The sequence below is a fragment of the Lampris incognitus genome, chromosome 7 (assembly GCF_029633865.1).
Source record: "Lampris incognitus isolate fLamInc1 chromosome 7, fLamInc1.hap2, whole genome shotgun sequence".
Classification (NCBI taxonomy): Eukaryota; Metazoa; Chordata; class Actinopteri; order Lampriformes; family Lampridae; genus Lampris; species Lampris incognitus.
Window position 1 is genome coordinate 47300091 of NC_079217.1, and position 12960 is coordinate 47313050.

At 45.0% G+C, this 12960-nt stretch overlaps 1 protein-coding gene across 5 annotated transcripts in view; it reads right to left on the minus strand.

Moving 5' to 3' along the window:
* sh3bgr (SH3 domain binding glutamate-rich protein) overlaps nt 1-12960 on the minus strand; it is a 70394-nt gene that overhangs the window by 27756 nt on the left and 29678 nt on the right. For 2 of the 5 annotated variants that reach the window (XM_056283553.1, XM_056283552.1), the window contains 3 exons: nt 12262-12288; nt 9770-9796; nt 3123-3149 (listed from right to left, as the gene is read on the minus strand). In XM_056283553.1, the coding sequence (XP_056139528.1) occupies nt 3123-3149; nt 9770-9796; nt 12262-12288 (81 nt within the window). The remainder of the gene's footprint in view (nt 1-3122; nt 3150-9769; nt 9797-12261; nt 12289-12960) is intronic. The other 3 variants (XM_056283556.1, XM_056283555.1, XM_056283557.1) reach the window with 2 other exon arrangements.

The following is a 12960-nucleotide window of genomic DNA, read 5'->3' on the forward strand; positions in this document are numbered from 1 at the left end:
TGAGCTCATCCAAGCTCTACCTGACTCTCATCATATTTCTGTTACCATTCTGCCAAGACCTTATCGAAGTTTCTCTGCTTTTTGTCAGGGTTGCAGAAAGACCATTTGCTCTCCCCACATCAATCATGACGTCCTCCACGTCACCCTGGAATCTCTGTTTGGTCTTCTCCGGAGGGGCACACTTGAATTCACATCCTCGATCTGCTCGTCAGCCTCCTGGAGACACCGGACAAACTTTTTCTAAGGCTCCTCCAGCTCCCCAGTGTGCTGGATAGCATCAGTTTCATACTTGGTTCTCCACTTGGCTGTTTCATTGTTGGCTTTACACATTCCAGGCTACAGATCAGCCTTGGCCTCCTCCTCCTCGTCTTCAAACTGCTCCCTCAGAAGATCACAGTCATCGCGAGTGGATTGCATGCCATGGGCAAGCGCATTCTTGGCCTTAACCTCCTCCTCGACCTGTCACTTAAGCTGTTCAATCTGCTCTGTGAAGGCCTGTTTCCTCTGATCAGCTGGGGGACCGGAGCCTCTTTCCCTTCAAGCTGACGACCAAACAGACCATTCTTTGTCATCAGCCTTGCCCTCTGACCGCTTATATCATTTATGTGGCGAACATTCTCATCATTCTTAGCTTTGAGTTCACTAAACTGGTCTTCATGGGTGCAGCATATTTTGAAGATTTCTCGTGACCTTTGCATAGCCTCCATGTTGGTGGAGAGGTTGTCCATCTCTCCCTTGTATTCACTCTTTTCCTTCTCAAGCTTTTGCTTGACACACTGCAGGTTGTCAGTCTGCTCTCCGAGCTCTGCGACACTGTCAGCCTGCTTCTTGCGGAGTGCAGCAGCAGTTGCTTCATGTTGCAAAGTGTACTTCTCAAAGTCACGACTTAGTTTGTAGAACTAAGATTCACACTTCTTGTTCATTTCAGTCTGAGTGGCAGTGGCTCCTCCAGCCTCCTTAAGTCTCTCACTGATCTGTTCAAGTTCCCTGGAGAGGTCAGCTCTCTGTTTCTCAACCTTGGCATGAGCAGCACCCACAGTCTCAATTTCTTCCTCCAGTTCCTCAATACGAGCCTGGAGCTCCTTGATCTTCTTCTGTAATTGAGCACCCAAAGATTGTTCATCGTCAATCTCACTCAGAAGCTAGCTTGTCTCAAAGTCCTTCTTCTTCAGTTTCTCCTCAGGCTGCTGTTTGTCATTCTGTATTCGCGCTATTCTGAATTCGCGCGTATAGAGAGAGAGAGAGACAGACAGACAGACAAACAGACAGACAGAGCGGTTTTTTTTTTTCGGAAACCATCAATGGTGTGGACAAAAGCGCTCAACAAGCGAGGAGCGGCATATTAAGATAGATGTAGGAAAAAAACTTTAAGGCGCCATGACAAACCAACGGAGGTGCTAGTACAGCAACCAAGACACATACCCACATCTGGCTTCCCACTTGCAGACACGGCCAATTGTGTCTGTAGGACGCTCAAGCAAGCCGGATGTAACACAAGAATTCGAACCGGCAATCTCTGTGTGGGTAGGCAACGAAATAGACCGCTACGCTACCCGTACGACCAAAACTAGAAGGAATTTGCTGAAACACAACCACTTCAGATTGGCTGGTGGGGCACTATACCTGCTTTCAACAGTATCATGTTGTGGTCCCTGGGCCCACCGGATGCAGCAGGCCAGGCTCACCCAGCCAGCTGTCCCAGTCAGACACCCTCGACACACCTCCCCACACTCCACACAATGACACTAAAACACAGTCAACACTAGGCGAGGCCACCGCCAGACCACCCTTGGTGTTATAGGAACTGCTGGTCTGCATGGTCTAGCAGTTAGCTTAGCCTGCCCCGCTTCCGCGTCCTGTCAAACCGTCCTTGGTGTTACCTCTTCGGGCGCAGCTCCAACCAAGGCTGTGGTTCCCGGGCCCACAAGACGCAGCAGACCAAGCTCTCCCAGCCATCAAATGAAGACAAAACAAACTTAGACGCAGACATGGACAAAGACACTGCATGGACGGTACTGGGTGAGGCCGCTGCAAACGTGAATTCACGCTGCCGTCTCCCCACAATGGAAGTGGAAAGGACACCGGAAGCGGAAGTTTTATTTATTTAACTCATTTAATAAGTTAAAGTCTCATAATCTAACTCGAAATATCTCTGTTGCAGGTTTTTTTTGTAATCTAAATGCAAAGCTCTTAATATGGCTTTGTGGGAGTGCAGGAATGAGGAGACGGAGAGATCGAGTCAAGTCAATTCCGTTTACTCGCCACACAAAATGACACCGATACAGCACAATCTCTTGTGGCAACCAGCTAAACGCTAGGCTGCTGCAAACATGGCTCCCCGGAAATTCCAAGCAGTGCCTACATCAGCACTCTGCCTTAAAGGAGCAGCAGCCCCTGGTGAATCTACCCTCAATTGTGTATCACCACAGCTTCAACAAAGATAGATAGATAGATAGATAGATAGATAGATAGATAGATAGATAGATAGATAGATAGATAGATAGATAGATAGATAGATAGATAGATAGATAGATAGATAGATAGATAGATAGGATCGATCGATCCCAAATTGGGAAATTCTTGTGGCAAAGGCAATGTAGCAAAAAGAAATGCACATGTCCTCTTATAAAAAGCAAATGCAATAAAAGTCAGCAGTTGTGTTTAAAGTGACACTGAGAGCCCTGCAACAGCCGAACTGAAATGAGATCTGGCTTATGCTCATGTGCACATGCTCACTGCAGAACATTCCTCTACTTTAAGCAATCAATATAAAAATACATTAACTTTTTCCAGGCTGGGGAAGAAAATGCCTAGAGACATTGAGGTCACAATGAACACCCAGGAAGTAATGTCACAACATTAGCATTTTGCAGTGTCATTTTTTAAGTAAAAGTCATAAAAACAAACAGCAACAAAAACAAAAAAAGATCTCCGTCAAACTCCAACATGAAGCATAAGCTGCATACACAACTGCTTTGTGAGGAGAAAGAAGAGTATGTGAATTAATAGGTAAACCAAGAAAGTCTTTGTGTACAGCTCATATCATGCATAAAGAGCCCTTTCCATCTCAGGGGCTCCACAACATGCAGTTTAGGGGGAAAGGATCTTTCAGCCAAATATACCTCTAATACTTCAGCTTCTTCTTCTTCCTAAGAAAGGATATCAGTCTGTTAAGTATTAGAATGTCAGAAAAAGGAGGAGAAAGTAATAGATGCAATGGCCTCTGCATGTTTATGGTACCTGAATTGGCTAAAGTAAAGGAGTAAATCAAATGCCACTTGGAATTGTCTCTATAAATTTAAATCGCCCTTAAGCTTTACATGCTTTGTCTTTCATGTAGAGCTATGTCCGCCATCACTATAGTACAGAATTTACAATCCATGCAGCACAGAGAGGGAGAGAGAGAGAGTTTATTTCCTTAAGTATATTTCATGTAGCACATTCAGGGGGCAGCTGGGAACTGCTGCAGCTGGGACGCGAACCCGGATCTCCCGCACCATGGGCGATTACGTTAACCAGTCGACTAAAGGGTCCGACCTGTTAGCCAATCATCTAGTGAGTGTACTAACTCATGATTGTAAACACTATCCCCTCTTTCGGGAAGTGCGTCCCCTTGCTTCAGCATATCAGCTCGCTCACGCCTCTGGGCGCATATGCTTCCGATGGCCTTACGGTCTCACCATCCTACCTCTGACACCAATGTAGTGAATTCAGAGGGCAGCCGAGAACCACCGCAGCCAGGACATAAACCCAGGTCTTCCGCACCACGGGTGACTATGTTAATCTGTCGACTGAAGGTTCCAACCCCTCCCTCATATTTGCGAACACACTTAACAGCATCTCGTCCAAGTCTCCGTTTAGCCTCAACTTCTTTTTCTAGCTCATGCACCCAAGATTCCAGTTTCTGGAGTTGCTTCTTGTCACCCTTCATAGCCAGGTTTTCTGCCTCATCCAGATGATGCTGCAGGTCCTTGGCAGATACCTCCAGATTCTTCATCATCCTCTCTAGGTGGGCACTTGTATCCTGCTCTTTCTTTAGCTCCTCAGCCATCATAGCGGCATCAGTGATGGCCTTCCTAGCCTTCTCCTCTACATTTCTGGTTTCCTGGTTTCCACTTCATTTTGGACCTGATTGAGGTCATCCTCAAGCTTCTTCTTTGTTTTAAGAAGGCTTGTATTCTGAGAGTGTAACTGTCCAACACGTTCACTCGCATCTACCAGCTGTTTTTCCGCCTCTTTGCGGCTTCTCTCTATCTGTTCCAGAGCAGCCCTCAGTTCCTTAATTTCAGCCACCATGAGACAATTTCTACGCTCCACCATGGCAGCCTGCTCCCTGAGATCCTCCTGTTCTCTGAGAGAATCATCAAGGTGTAACTGGCATCCTTAAGTTGTCCCTGAACATTCCTCATCTGTTTCTGGGCTTCAGCAGCCTGGCTTAGCGTGGCTCAGCTGAATTTCCATCTCATTCAGATCTCCCTCCATCTTCTTCTTAATTCTCAGGGCATCATTCCTGCTCCTGACCTCAGAGTCCAGAGTGCTCTGCATGGAGTCAACCACCCTCTGGCTCTTCATTTTGATTTGCTCCATCTCCTCATCCTTCTCTGCCAGTTTCCTGTCAAACTCACACTTAATTTTGTTGCGTTCCAGCTGGACACGCATAATCTTGGACTCTTCATGATCCAGAGTTCCCTCAGCCTCCTCAAGAGCTGTCTGGATCTCAGCCTTTTCTTTCTCCACCTGCTTCTTGAATTTCTCTAGCTCGTGGAGGATTTTTTTCAGTCTCACCAATCCGCTCAATCAGATCTGAGATCTGCTGTTACAAGTTCTTGTTCTCACCCTTCATGGTCTCCAGTTGGTCCAAAGCCTCCTCGTAGGAGTTCTTCATCTTGACCAGCTCAGTGCTGAGAGAACAAACTTATTTCTGAGCTCATCCAAACTCTGCGTGACCCTTATCATATTTCTGTTTCCATTCTGCCAAGACCTTATCAAAGTTTCTCTGCTTTTTGTCAGGGTTGCAGCAAGACCATTTGCTCTCTCCACATCAATCATGAGGTCCTCCACTTCACCCTGGAGCAGGGGTGGCTAACCATGTGCCAAGGAGAGCCATGTGTATGCAGGTATTCCAGCTGGACTCCACACAAGGTGATTTCACTGATTAGCAACCCTTCAACCAAAGAGGAAAAATCTATCAGTGAAATCACCTGGTGATTTCGCTGATAGATAGAAGTCGATAAATAGATAGAAGTTGGGTTGGAATGAAAACCTGCATACACATGGCTCTCCATGGCACATGGTTAGCCACCGCTGCCCTGGAGTCTCTTTTTGGTCTTCTCCAGAGAGGCACACTTGGAATTCACAGCCTCGATCTGCTCCTCAGTCTCCTGGAGACACTGGACAAACTTTTTCTTAGCCTCCTCCAGCTCCTCAGTGTTCTGGGTAGATTCAGTTTCATACTTGGTTCTCCACTGGGCCACTTCACTGTTGGCCTTAGACATTCCATGCTGCAGCTCAGCCTTGGTCTCCTGCTCCTCTTCAAACTGCTCCCTCAGAAGATCCCAGTCATAGTGAGCGAATTGTATGCCATGGACAAGAGCATTCTTGGCCTTAACCTTCTCCTCAACCTGTCTCTTAAGCTCTTCAATCTGCTGTGTGAAGGCCTGTTTTCCTCTTGTCAGCTGGGAGACCAGAGCCTCTTTCTCCAAGCTGACGACCAATCTCACCATTCTCTGTCATCAGTCTTGCCCTCTGACTGTTTATATCATTTATCTGGCCAACATTCTCATCATTCTTAGCTTTGAGTTCACTAAGCTGGTCTTCAGTGGTGCGGCACATCTTTTCAAGATTTCCCTTGGCCTTTGCAATAGCCTCCATATTGCTGGAGAGGTCGTCCATCTCCATCTTGTATTCACTGTTCTCCTTCTGAAGCTTTTGCTTGAGATGCTGCAGGTTGTCAATCTGCTCTCCCAGCTCTGCAACGCTGTCAGCCTGCTTCTTGTGGAGCACAGCAGCAGTTGCTTCGTGTTACAAAGTGGAATCTTCAAAATCACGACTTAGTTTGTGGAACTAAGCTTCACACTTCTTGTTCATCTCATTCTGGGGGGCAGTGGCTCTTCCAGCCTCCTCAAGTCTCTCACTGATTTCTTCAAGTTCCTTGGAGAGGTCAGCTCTCTGTTTCTCAATTTGGCACGAGCAGCACCCTCAGCTTCAATTTCTTCCCCAGGATCCTCAATATGAGCCTGGAGCTCCTTGCTCTTCTTGTGTAATTGAGCACCCAAAAGATTGTTCATCCTCAATCTTACTCAGAAGCTGGCTTGTCTCAAAGCCCTTCTTCTTCAGTTTCTCCTCAGACTGTTCTTTTGTCATTCCCAATTCGTAAACATATTCTGTTCCTGATTTGTTGACCAGTTTTATCAACACCATTGATGGTTTCTGGGGGGGAAAAACGCTATATGTATTTTTTTTCATTTATCTTCAGCCGCTTCTCCGGGGTAGGGTCTTGGTGGCAGCAAGCTAAATAGGGCACTCCAGACGTCTCTCTCCCCAGCAACGCCCTCCAGCTCCTCCTGAGGGATCCCAAGGCATTCCCAGGCTAGATTGGACATGTAGTTCCTCCAGCAAGTTCTGGGTCTACCCCGGGGTCTCCTCCCAGTTGGCCGTGCCCAGTAAACCTCCAAAGGAAGGCGCCCAGGAGGCATCCTAATCAGATGCCTGAACCACCTCAACTGGCCTCTTTTGACACAAATGAGAACGACAGGAAACTACGTCACTGGCTGTTTCGTTGTGCTCCTGCAATAGAGGTACATTGACAGCAGAAGCAGTACAACGGTGGAAAGGAAAGAGAATAGTTCAACCAAAGCAATGCAGCATATAGAAGGGCAGACAAGGATTATTTGACCTGGAAGTGATCTGGTATGTCAGAAAGCAACTGTTACCATTAAGCATTTCAACTTGAGCTAACTAGGTAATGAAAACCTCATATTGTCATGTAATCTAAAATGTCTGAAGCAAGGTTTGTGGCCATTTTTAAGGGAATCGGTAGAAGTCAAATTCCCCCCACACACACACACACTTTTTCTACCCAATTGTATCCGGCCAATTACCACACACTTCCAAGTCATCCCGGTCGCTGCGCCAACCCCTCTGCCGATCCGGGGAGGGCTGCAGACTACCGCATGCCTCCTCCGATACATGTGGAGTTGCCAGCCGCTTCTTTTCAACTGACAGTGAGGAGTTTCGCCAGGGGGATGTAGCATGTGGGAAGATCATGCTACTCCCCCCAGTTCCCCCATCCCTAAACAGGTGCCCTGACCGACCAGAGGAGGCACTATTACAGCGACCAGGACAGATACCCACATCTGGCTTCCCACCCACAAACATGGTCAATTGTGTCTGTAGAACGCTCGACCAAGCAGGAGGTAACACGGGGATTTGAACCGATAATCTCTGTTTTGGTAGGCAACGGAATAGAACGCTGCAGTACCCGGACGCTCAAAACTAGAAAAAATTTGCTGAAATACAACCACTTAAGATTGGCTGGCAGGGCACTATGCCTGCTTTCAACAGTATCAGGACTGCCTATGAAGTTAATACAATCCCCAAGGGCCAAAATGGAGTTAACATTAAAAATTATTATTAGATTCCATGATCAATGAAGTCAATAATGGTATAGTTTAACCCAGAACCAGCATATTGTCACTTCATAGCAAAAAAATCCAGCTGGTTCACTATCCACACAGAATTAATTTTCTTCTTCAGCATTTGTCAGACCCGTTATTTTTCACAAATTGAAGTGGTTAATCCAGGTAAACATGTTTCATTTAGCCACCGCAGGTTAGGCGGGAATTTGCCGACACACACTTTTCATAAAGCACACACAAAACAACTGAAACTTAATTTGTTAAGCTATAAACTCTGGTTGACTTTTCTAGAGGAAAATAAAACAAGATCGAACGCAGGATTCAAAATACTTTCATAACATTCAGTGCGGTCCAAAAACTGTCTCTCTCCCACCATCCAACCAAATACTTCAATTACTTACTTAAAGGCCTCCCATCAGCACCTTAGTGACACAGAATCCAGGAGGAGCATCTTATACATCCCACACTTATCAGGTACGTATCAGATAAGTGACCAATCTCAAAATCCTACACCATATTTTATCACATTTCTATTGATATTTCATCAGGAATCAGCAACAGTTTATTTTAATTTCTTTCATGTACTTGCATACACAAAAGAAACTAAATTCTGTTTCCCCCAGCCCACAGCAGTGCGACACAAAAGACAAAAAACACACATCCCAAATTTCTCAAAAATGACACCACATAAAACATACAAAAACAGAGAACAAAGCAAAAATACAAACAAACCCACAAACAGTTAACAAAACATCCCATCCAGTGCAACACAGTTCAAAAATTCCACTATCCAGAGAATGAATGCCAGCCAGGATGACTGCCGGTCTGCATCCTGTCACACCACCCTCATTGTTTCCTCCTCGGGCACAGCTCCAGCAGAGCTGTGGTCCCTGGGCCCACCGGACTCAGCAGACCAGGCTCTACCAGCCAATCCAACGCCAGCTCTCCCAGCCAGACACCCTCGACACACCTCCTCGCACTCCACACGACGACAGTAAAACTAAGTCAATGCTAGGCGAAGCCACCGCCGGACCATCCTCGGTGTTATAGGAACTACCGGTCTGCATGGGCTAGCAGTTAGCTTAGCCTGCAGCGCTTCCGCATCCTGTCAGACCGCCCTTGGTGTTACCTCTTCGGGCACAGCTCCAAGCAGGACCGTGGTCCCTGGGCACACAGGATGCAACAGACCAAGCTGTCCCAGCCATCAAATGAAGACAAAACAAAATTAGACGCAGACATGGACAAAGACACTGCATGGACGGTACTGGGTGAGGCCGCTGCAAACGTGAATTCATATGGCCATCTTTCCACAATGAAAGCGGAAAGTACCCCAGAAGCGGAAAAAATATTGATGTATATATTTTTTCATTTAAGTTAAAATCTCATAATCTAACTAAAACTATATGTTGCAAGTTTTGTTTTAATCTAAACTCAAAGCTCTCAATACGGCTTCAACAAAGATAGACAGACAGACAGACAGACAGATAGATAGATAGATAGATAGATAGATAGATAGATAGATAGATAGATAGATAGATAGATAGATAGATAGATAGATAGATAGATAGACTTTATGATCCCATATTGGGAAGTTCTTGTGGCAATGTGGCAAAAAGAAATGCACATGTCCTCTTTCAAAAAGCAAATGCAATAAAAGTCAGCAGGTGTGTGTAAAGTGACACTGAGAGCCCTGCAATAGCCGAACTGGAATGAGATCTGACTTATGCTCATGTGCACATGCTCACTGCAGAACATTGCTCTTGTTCTAAGCAATCAATATAGAAATACATTAACTTTTTCCAGGCTGGGGAAGAAAATTCCTAGAGACAGGGAGGTCACAATGAACACCCAGGAAGTGAGGTCACAACATGAGCATTTTGCAGTGTCATCTTTTAAGTAAAAGTCATAAAAACAAACAGCAACAAAAACAAAAAGAGCTCCATCAAACTCCAACATGAAGCATAAGCTGCATACACAACTGCTTTGTGGGGAGAAAGAAGAGTATGTGAATTAATAGGTAAACCAAGAAAGTCTTTGTGCACAGCTCATATCATGCATGAAGAGCCCTTTCCATCTCAGGAGCTCCACACCATGCAGTTTAGGGGGGAAAAAATATTTTAGGCCAAATATACCTCTAATACTTCAGCTTCTTCTTCTTCCTATGAAAGAGGATATCCGTCTGTTAAGTATTTGAATGTCAAAGAGGAAGAAAAGGTAATAAATGCAATGGCCTCTGCATGTTTATGGTACCTGAATTGGCTAAAGAAAAGGAGTAAATCAGATGCTACTTGGAATTATCTCCATAAATTAAAATCCACCTGAAGCTTTAGAAGATGCTTTGTCTTTCATGCAGAACTATGTCAGCCATCACCATAGTACAGAATGTACAATCCATGCAGCACAGAGAGAGAGAGGGAAAGAGAGAGAGAGTTCCAAATATATATATATATATATATATATATATATATATATATATATGTGTGTGTGTGTGTGTGTGTGTGTGTGTATGTATATGTATGTATGTATGTATGTATATATACATTTACACACTAAAGAAATACAAGAAACATAGATGACAAGAAACACAAATGAGAACGACAGGAAACTACCTCACTGGCTGTTTCGTTGCGCTCCTGCAAGAGAGGTACATTGACGGCAGAAAGGGGAACAAAGGTGGAAAGGAGAGAGAATAGTGCAAACAAAGCAATGCAGCAAAGAGGAGAAGGGCAGGCAAGTATTATTTGACCTGGAATTGATCTGGTACATTAGAGAGCAACCGTTACCTTTAAGTATTTCAACTTGAGCTAACTAAGTAATGAAAACCTCATACTGTAATATAATCTAAAATGTCAGCCTAAATAGCCAAAATTTGTGGCCATTTTTAAAAGGGAATCAGTAGAAGTCGATTTTTTTTGGAGGGGGGGGGTTCCCACTTTTTCTACCCAACTGTATCTGGCCAATTGCCCCACTCTTCCGAGCCATTCCCGGTCGCTGCGCCACTGCCTCTGCCCAACCGGGGAGGGCTGCAGACTACCACATGCCTCCTCCAATACATGTGGAGTCGCCAGCCACTTCTTTTCACCTGACAGTGAGGAGTTTCACCAGGGGGACATAGTGTGTGGCAGGATAACGCTATTCCCCCCAGTTCCCCCTCCCCCCTGAACAGGCACCTCAAGCGACCAGAGGAGGCAGTAGTGCAGCAACCAGGACACATACCCACATCCGGCTTCCCACCTGTAGACACGGCCATTTGTGTCTGTAGGGACGCCCGACCAAGCCGGAGGTAACACGGGGATTCGAACCGTCGATCTCCGTGTTGATAGGCAACGGAATAGAACGCCACGCTACCCGGACGCCTCCAGAAGTCAAATTCTTGATCTTAAACCTGAACTAACTGGTGTAGTGTGAAAAGGCACTAAATCAGTCCAACATCCATTCTCAGCCTAGGGATAAGGATGAGATGATCCTGAGAAAAGAACTTGCAGTGTGGAAGGTGGCAGGATTGCCCCTTGAGAGTGTGAGTAAACCTTGATGTGGCCAGCTGTGTTGTCCTCTGCATTGCAACTTTGTTGTTAATTGTTGTCATATTTCTTATTTACATGATTGAGATTACTGTCTTGACATAAATGCATGGTAAAATACATTTAAGGACTGGTCCCTTTTTGGGGTTAAGTAGTGAAAGACAAAAATTATGGAATGTTCGATAAACTAAGAACGTTTTGGAGAAGCCAAGAAAAGCATTGGAAGTGAAGGGTGATCACAAGACAGAGAGAAAGCCTAGGCGTATTTTAAGGGATATGTATTCGTGTACTCCTATGTTTTCTGTATTCTCGACATGGTCTATGAGAAGATTGAAGCCAAAATTATTTTCTCCTATTCACCAGCAGCTGTTGATGCCAATGTCAGAGATGGAGACGATATGTAAGACAGTATGTAAGACACTGAACTCCACTGTAATCCTAAAACTGGTTTTATCAGGTCACAGTGCCATATCCTTGTTTTGGCCAAAATAACTCAACATTTCGAGCAACATGAGCATTGTGGTCTTATCAGAATGTGTTCAAAGATGGCCACAGCGACAAGCTTCTTTTGTTGAAACAAGACACAGCACATGCTCAGGAAGCTAACTGGCTCTCCGTTACAAGACTGAACACAGGCAGCATTACAAGCTACACCACACTTATATTTCATTTATAACTTTAGCTCTTCAGAAAATTATTGGCACAAATAACAATTTTCTGGGTCAGACTCTGATAAGTAGGACAATTTTGAAGGAAAAAGTGACAAAGAAGAAGATGAACGATGGGATTTGGTGGACCCATTCAACCATATCAATATGACCCTGAGTATTCCAAAGAGGAAACCCAACAAGGGAAAGACTAAAGGCAAGGATTGCGGATACCCGGATGCAGCTCTGTGCCCTGTTTAACCGGTTTTTGGAACACAGTGGAGAACAATGGCTTGCATGATTTTGCCGTCTCTGACGTTGGCTATAAACGTGGCGGCTGGGGAGTAGGGGAAAATCGTTGGTTTTAATCATGTCATAGTGGCTATCAACAACACAAAAAAAAGATTAAAAAAAAACATCTTAATCTTTAAAAAGAAAAAAATCGCATCTATCTACCTCAAGCTGCCGTAGCTCTTCTTCCTCCTAGAGGGTATGACAGAAAGCAGGTCAGAAGGTTGGGCACACAGGTGAGAGGGCATGGCTGACGTGCTATAGGAAAGCCATCTGGTTTAAAATAACTACAGAGGTAGATCAGGCTGTCAGGAAGCAGTAACAAGACTGGGAAGAAACGAGTAGAATGTTAACAGAGGGGGAGGAAATAAAAGTGGGAAAATGAGTGTTGAAAAAGTAGAGAGAAAATAGAAAGAGAAATGGAAAAAGAAGTTAAACAAATTGGAGTGAGGGAATTATACAATCTATGGATGAGTGGGGACAGCAGACCTCAAGACAAGGGCTCATCACCCCCTAAACAAAACCCCTTGGTCTCCCCAACAACAAACCCACACTCATGGTGTCTAAAGGAGGCAACCACGGAAAGAGACGGCCACCAAAGCAGTTACCTCTGATTGCAAATCTTCCTCCTGAGGGGGGAAAACCAAGAGATGGGCAAAAGGGAAAATGTAGGACCATAAGATGCATGGGTGAGGATAATGAGAGGTGTGAACACAAACAGAATTACTCTCAAATTCATGCATCTTATTATTAATTGTAAGTTGATGTGATCCATAAAACTGAAAGACATGCAAATTCTTAAAGTTGCATTGAGGGATTTCTGACCACTAGAGGGCAGACGGTAGGGCTACAGACTCCAAACCA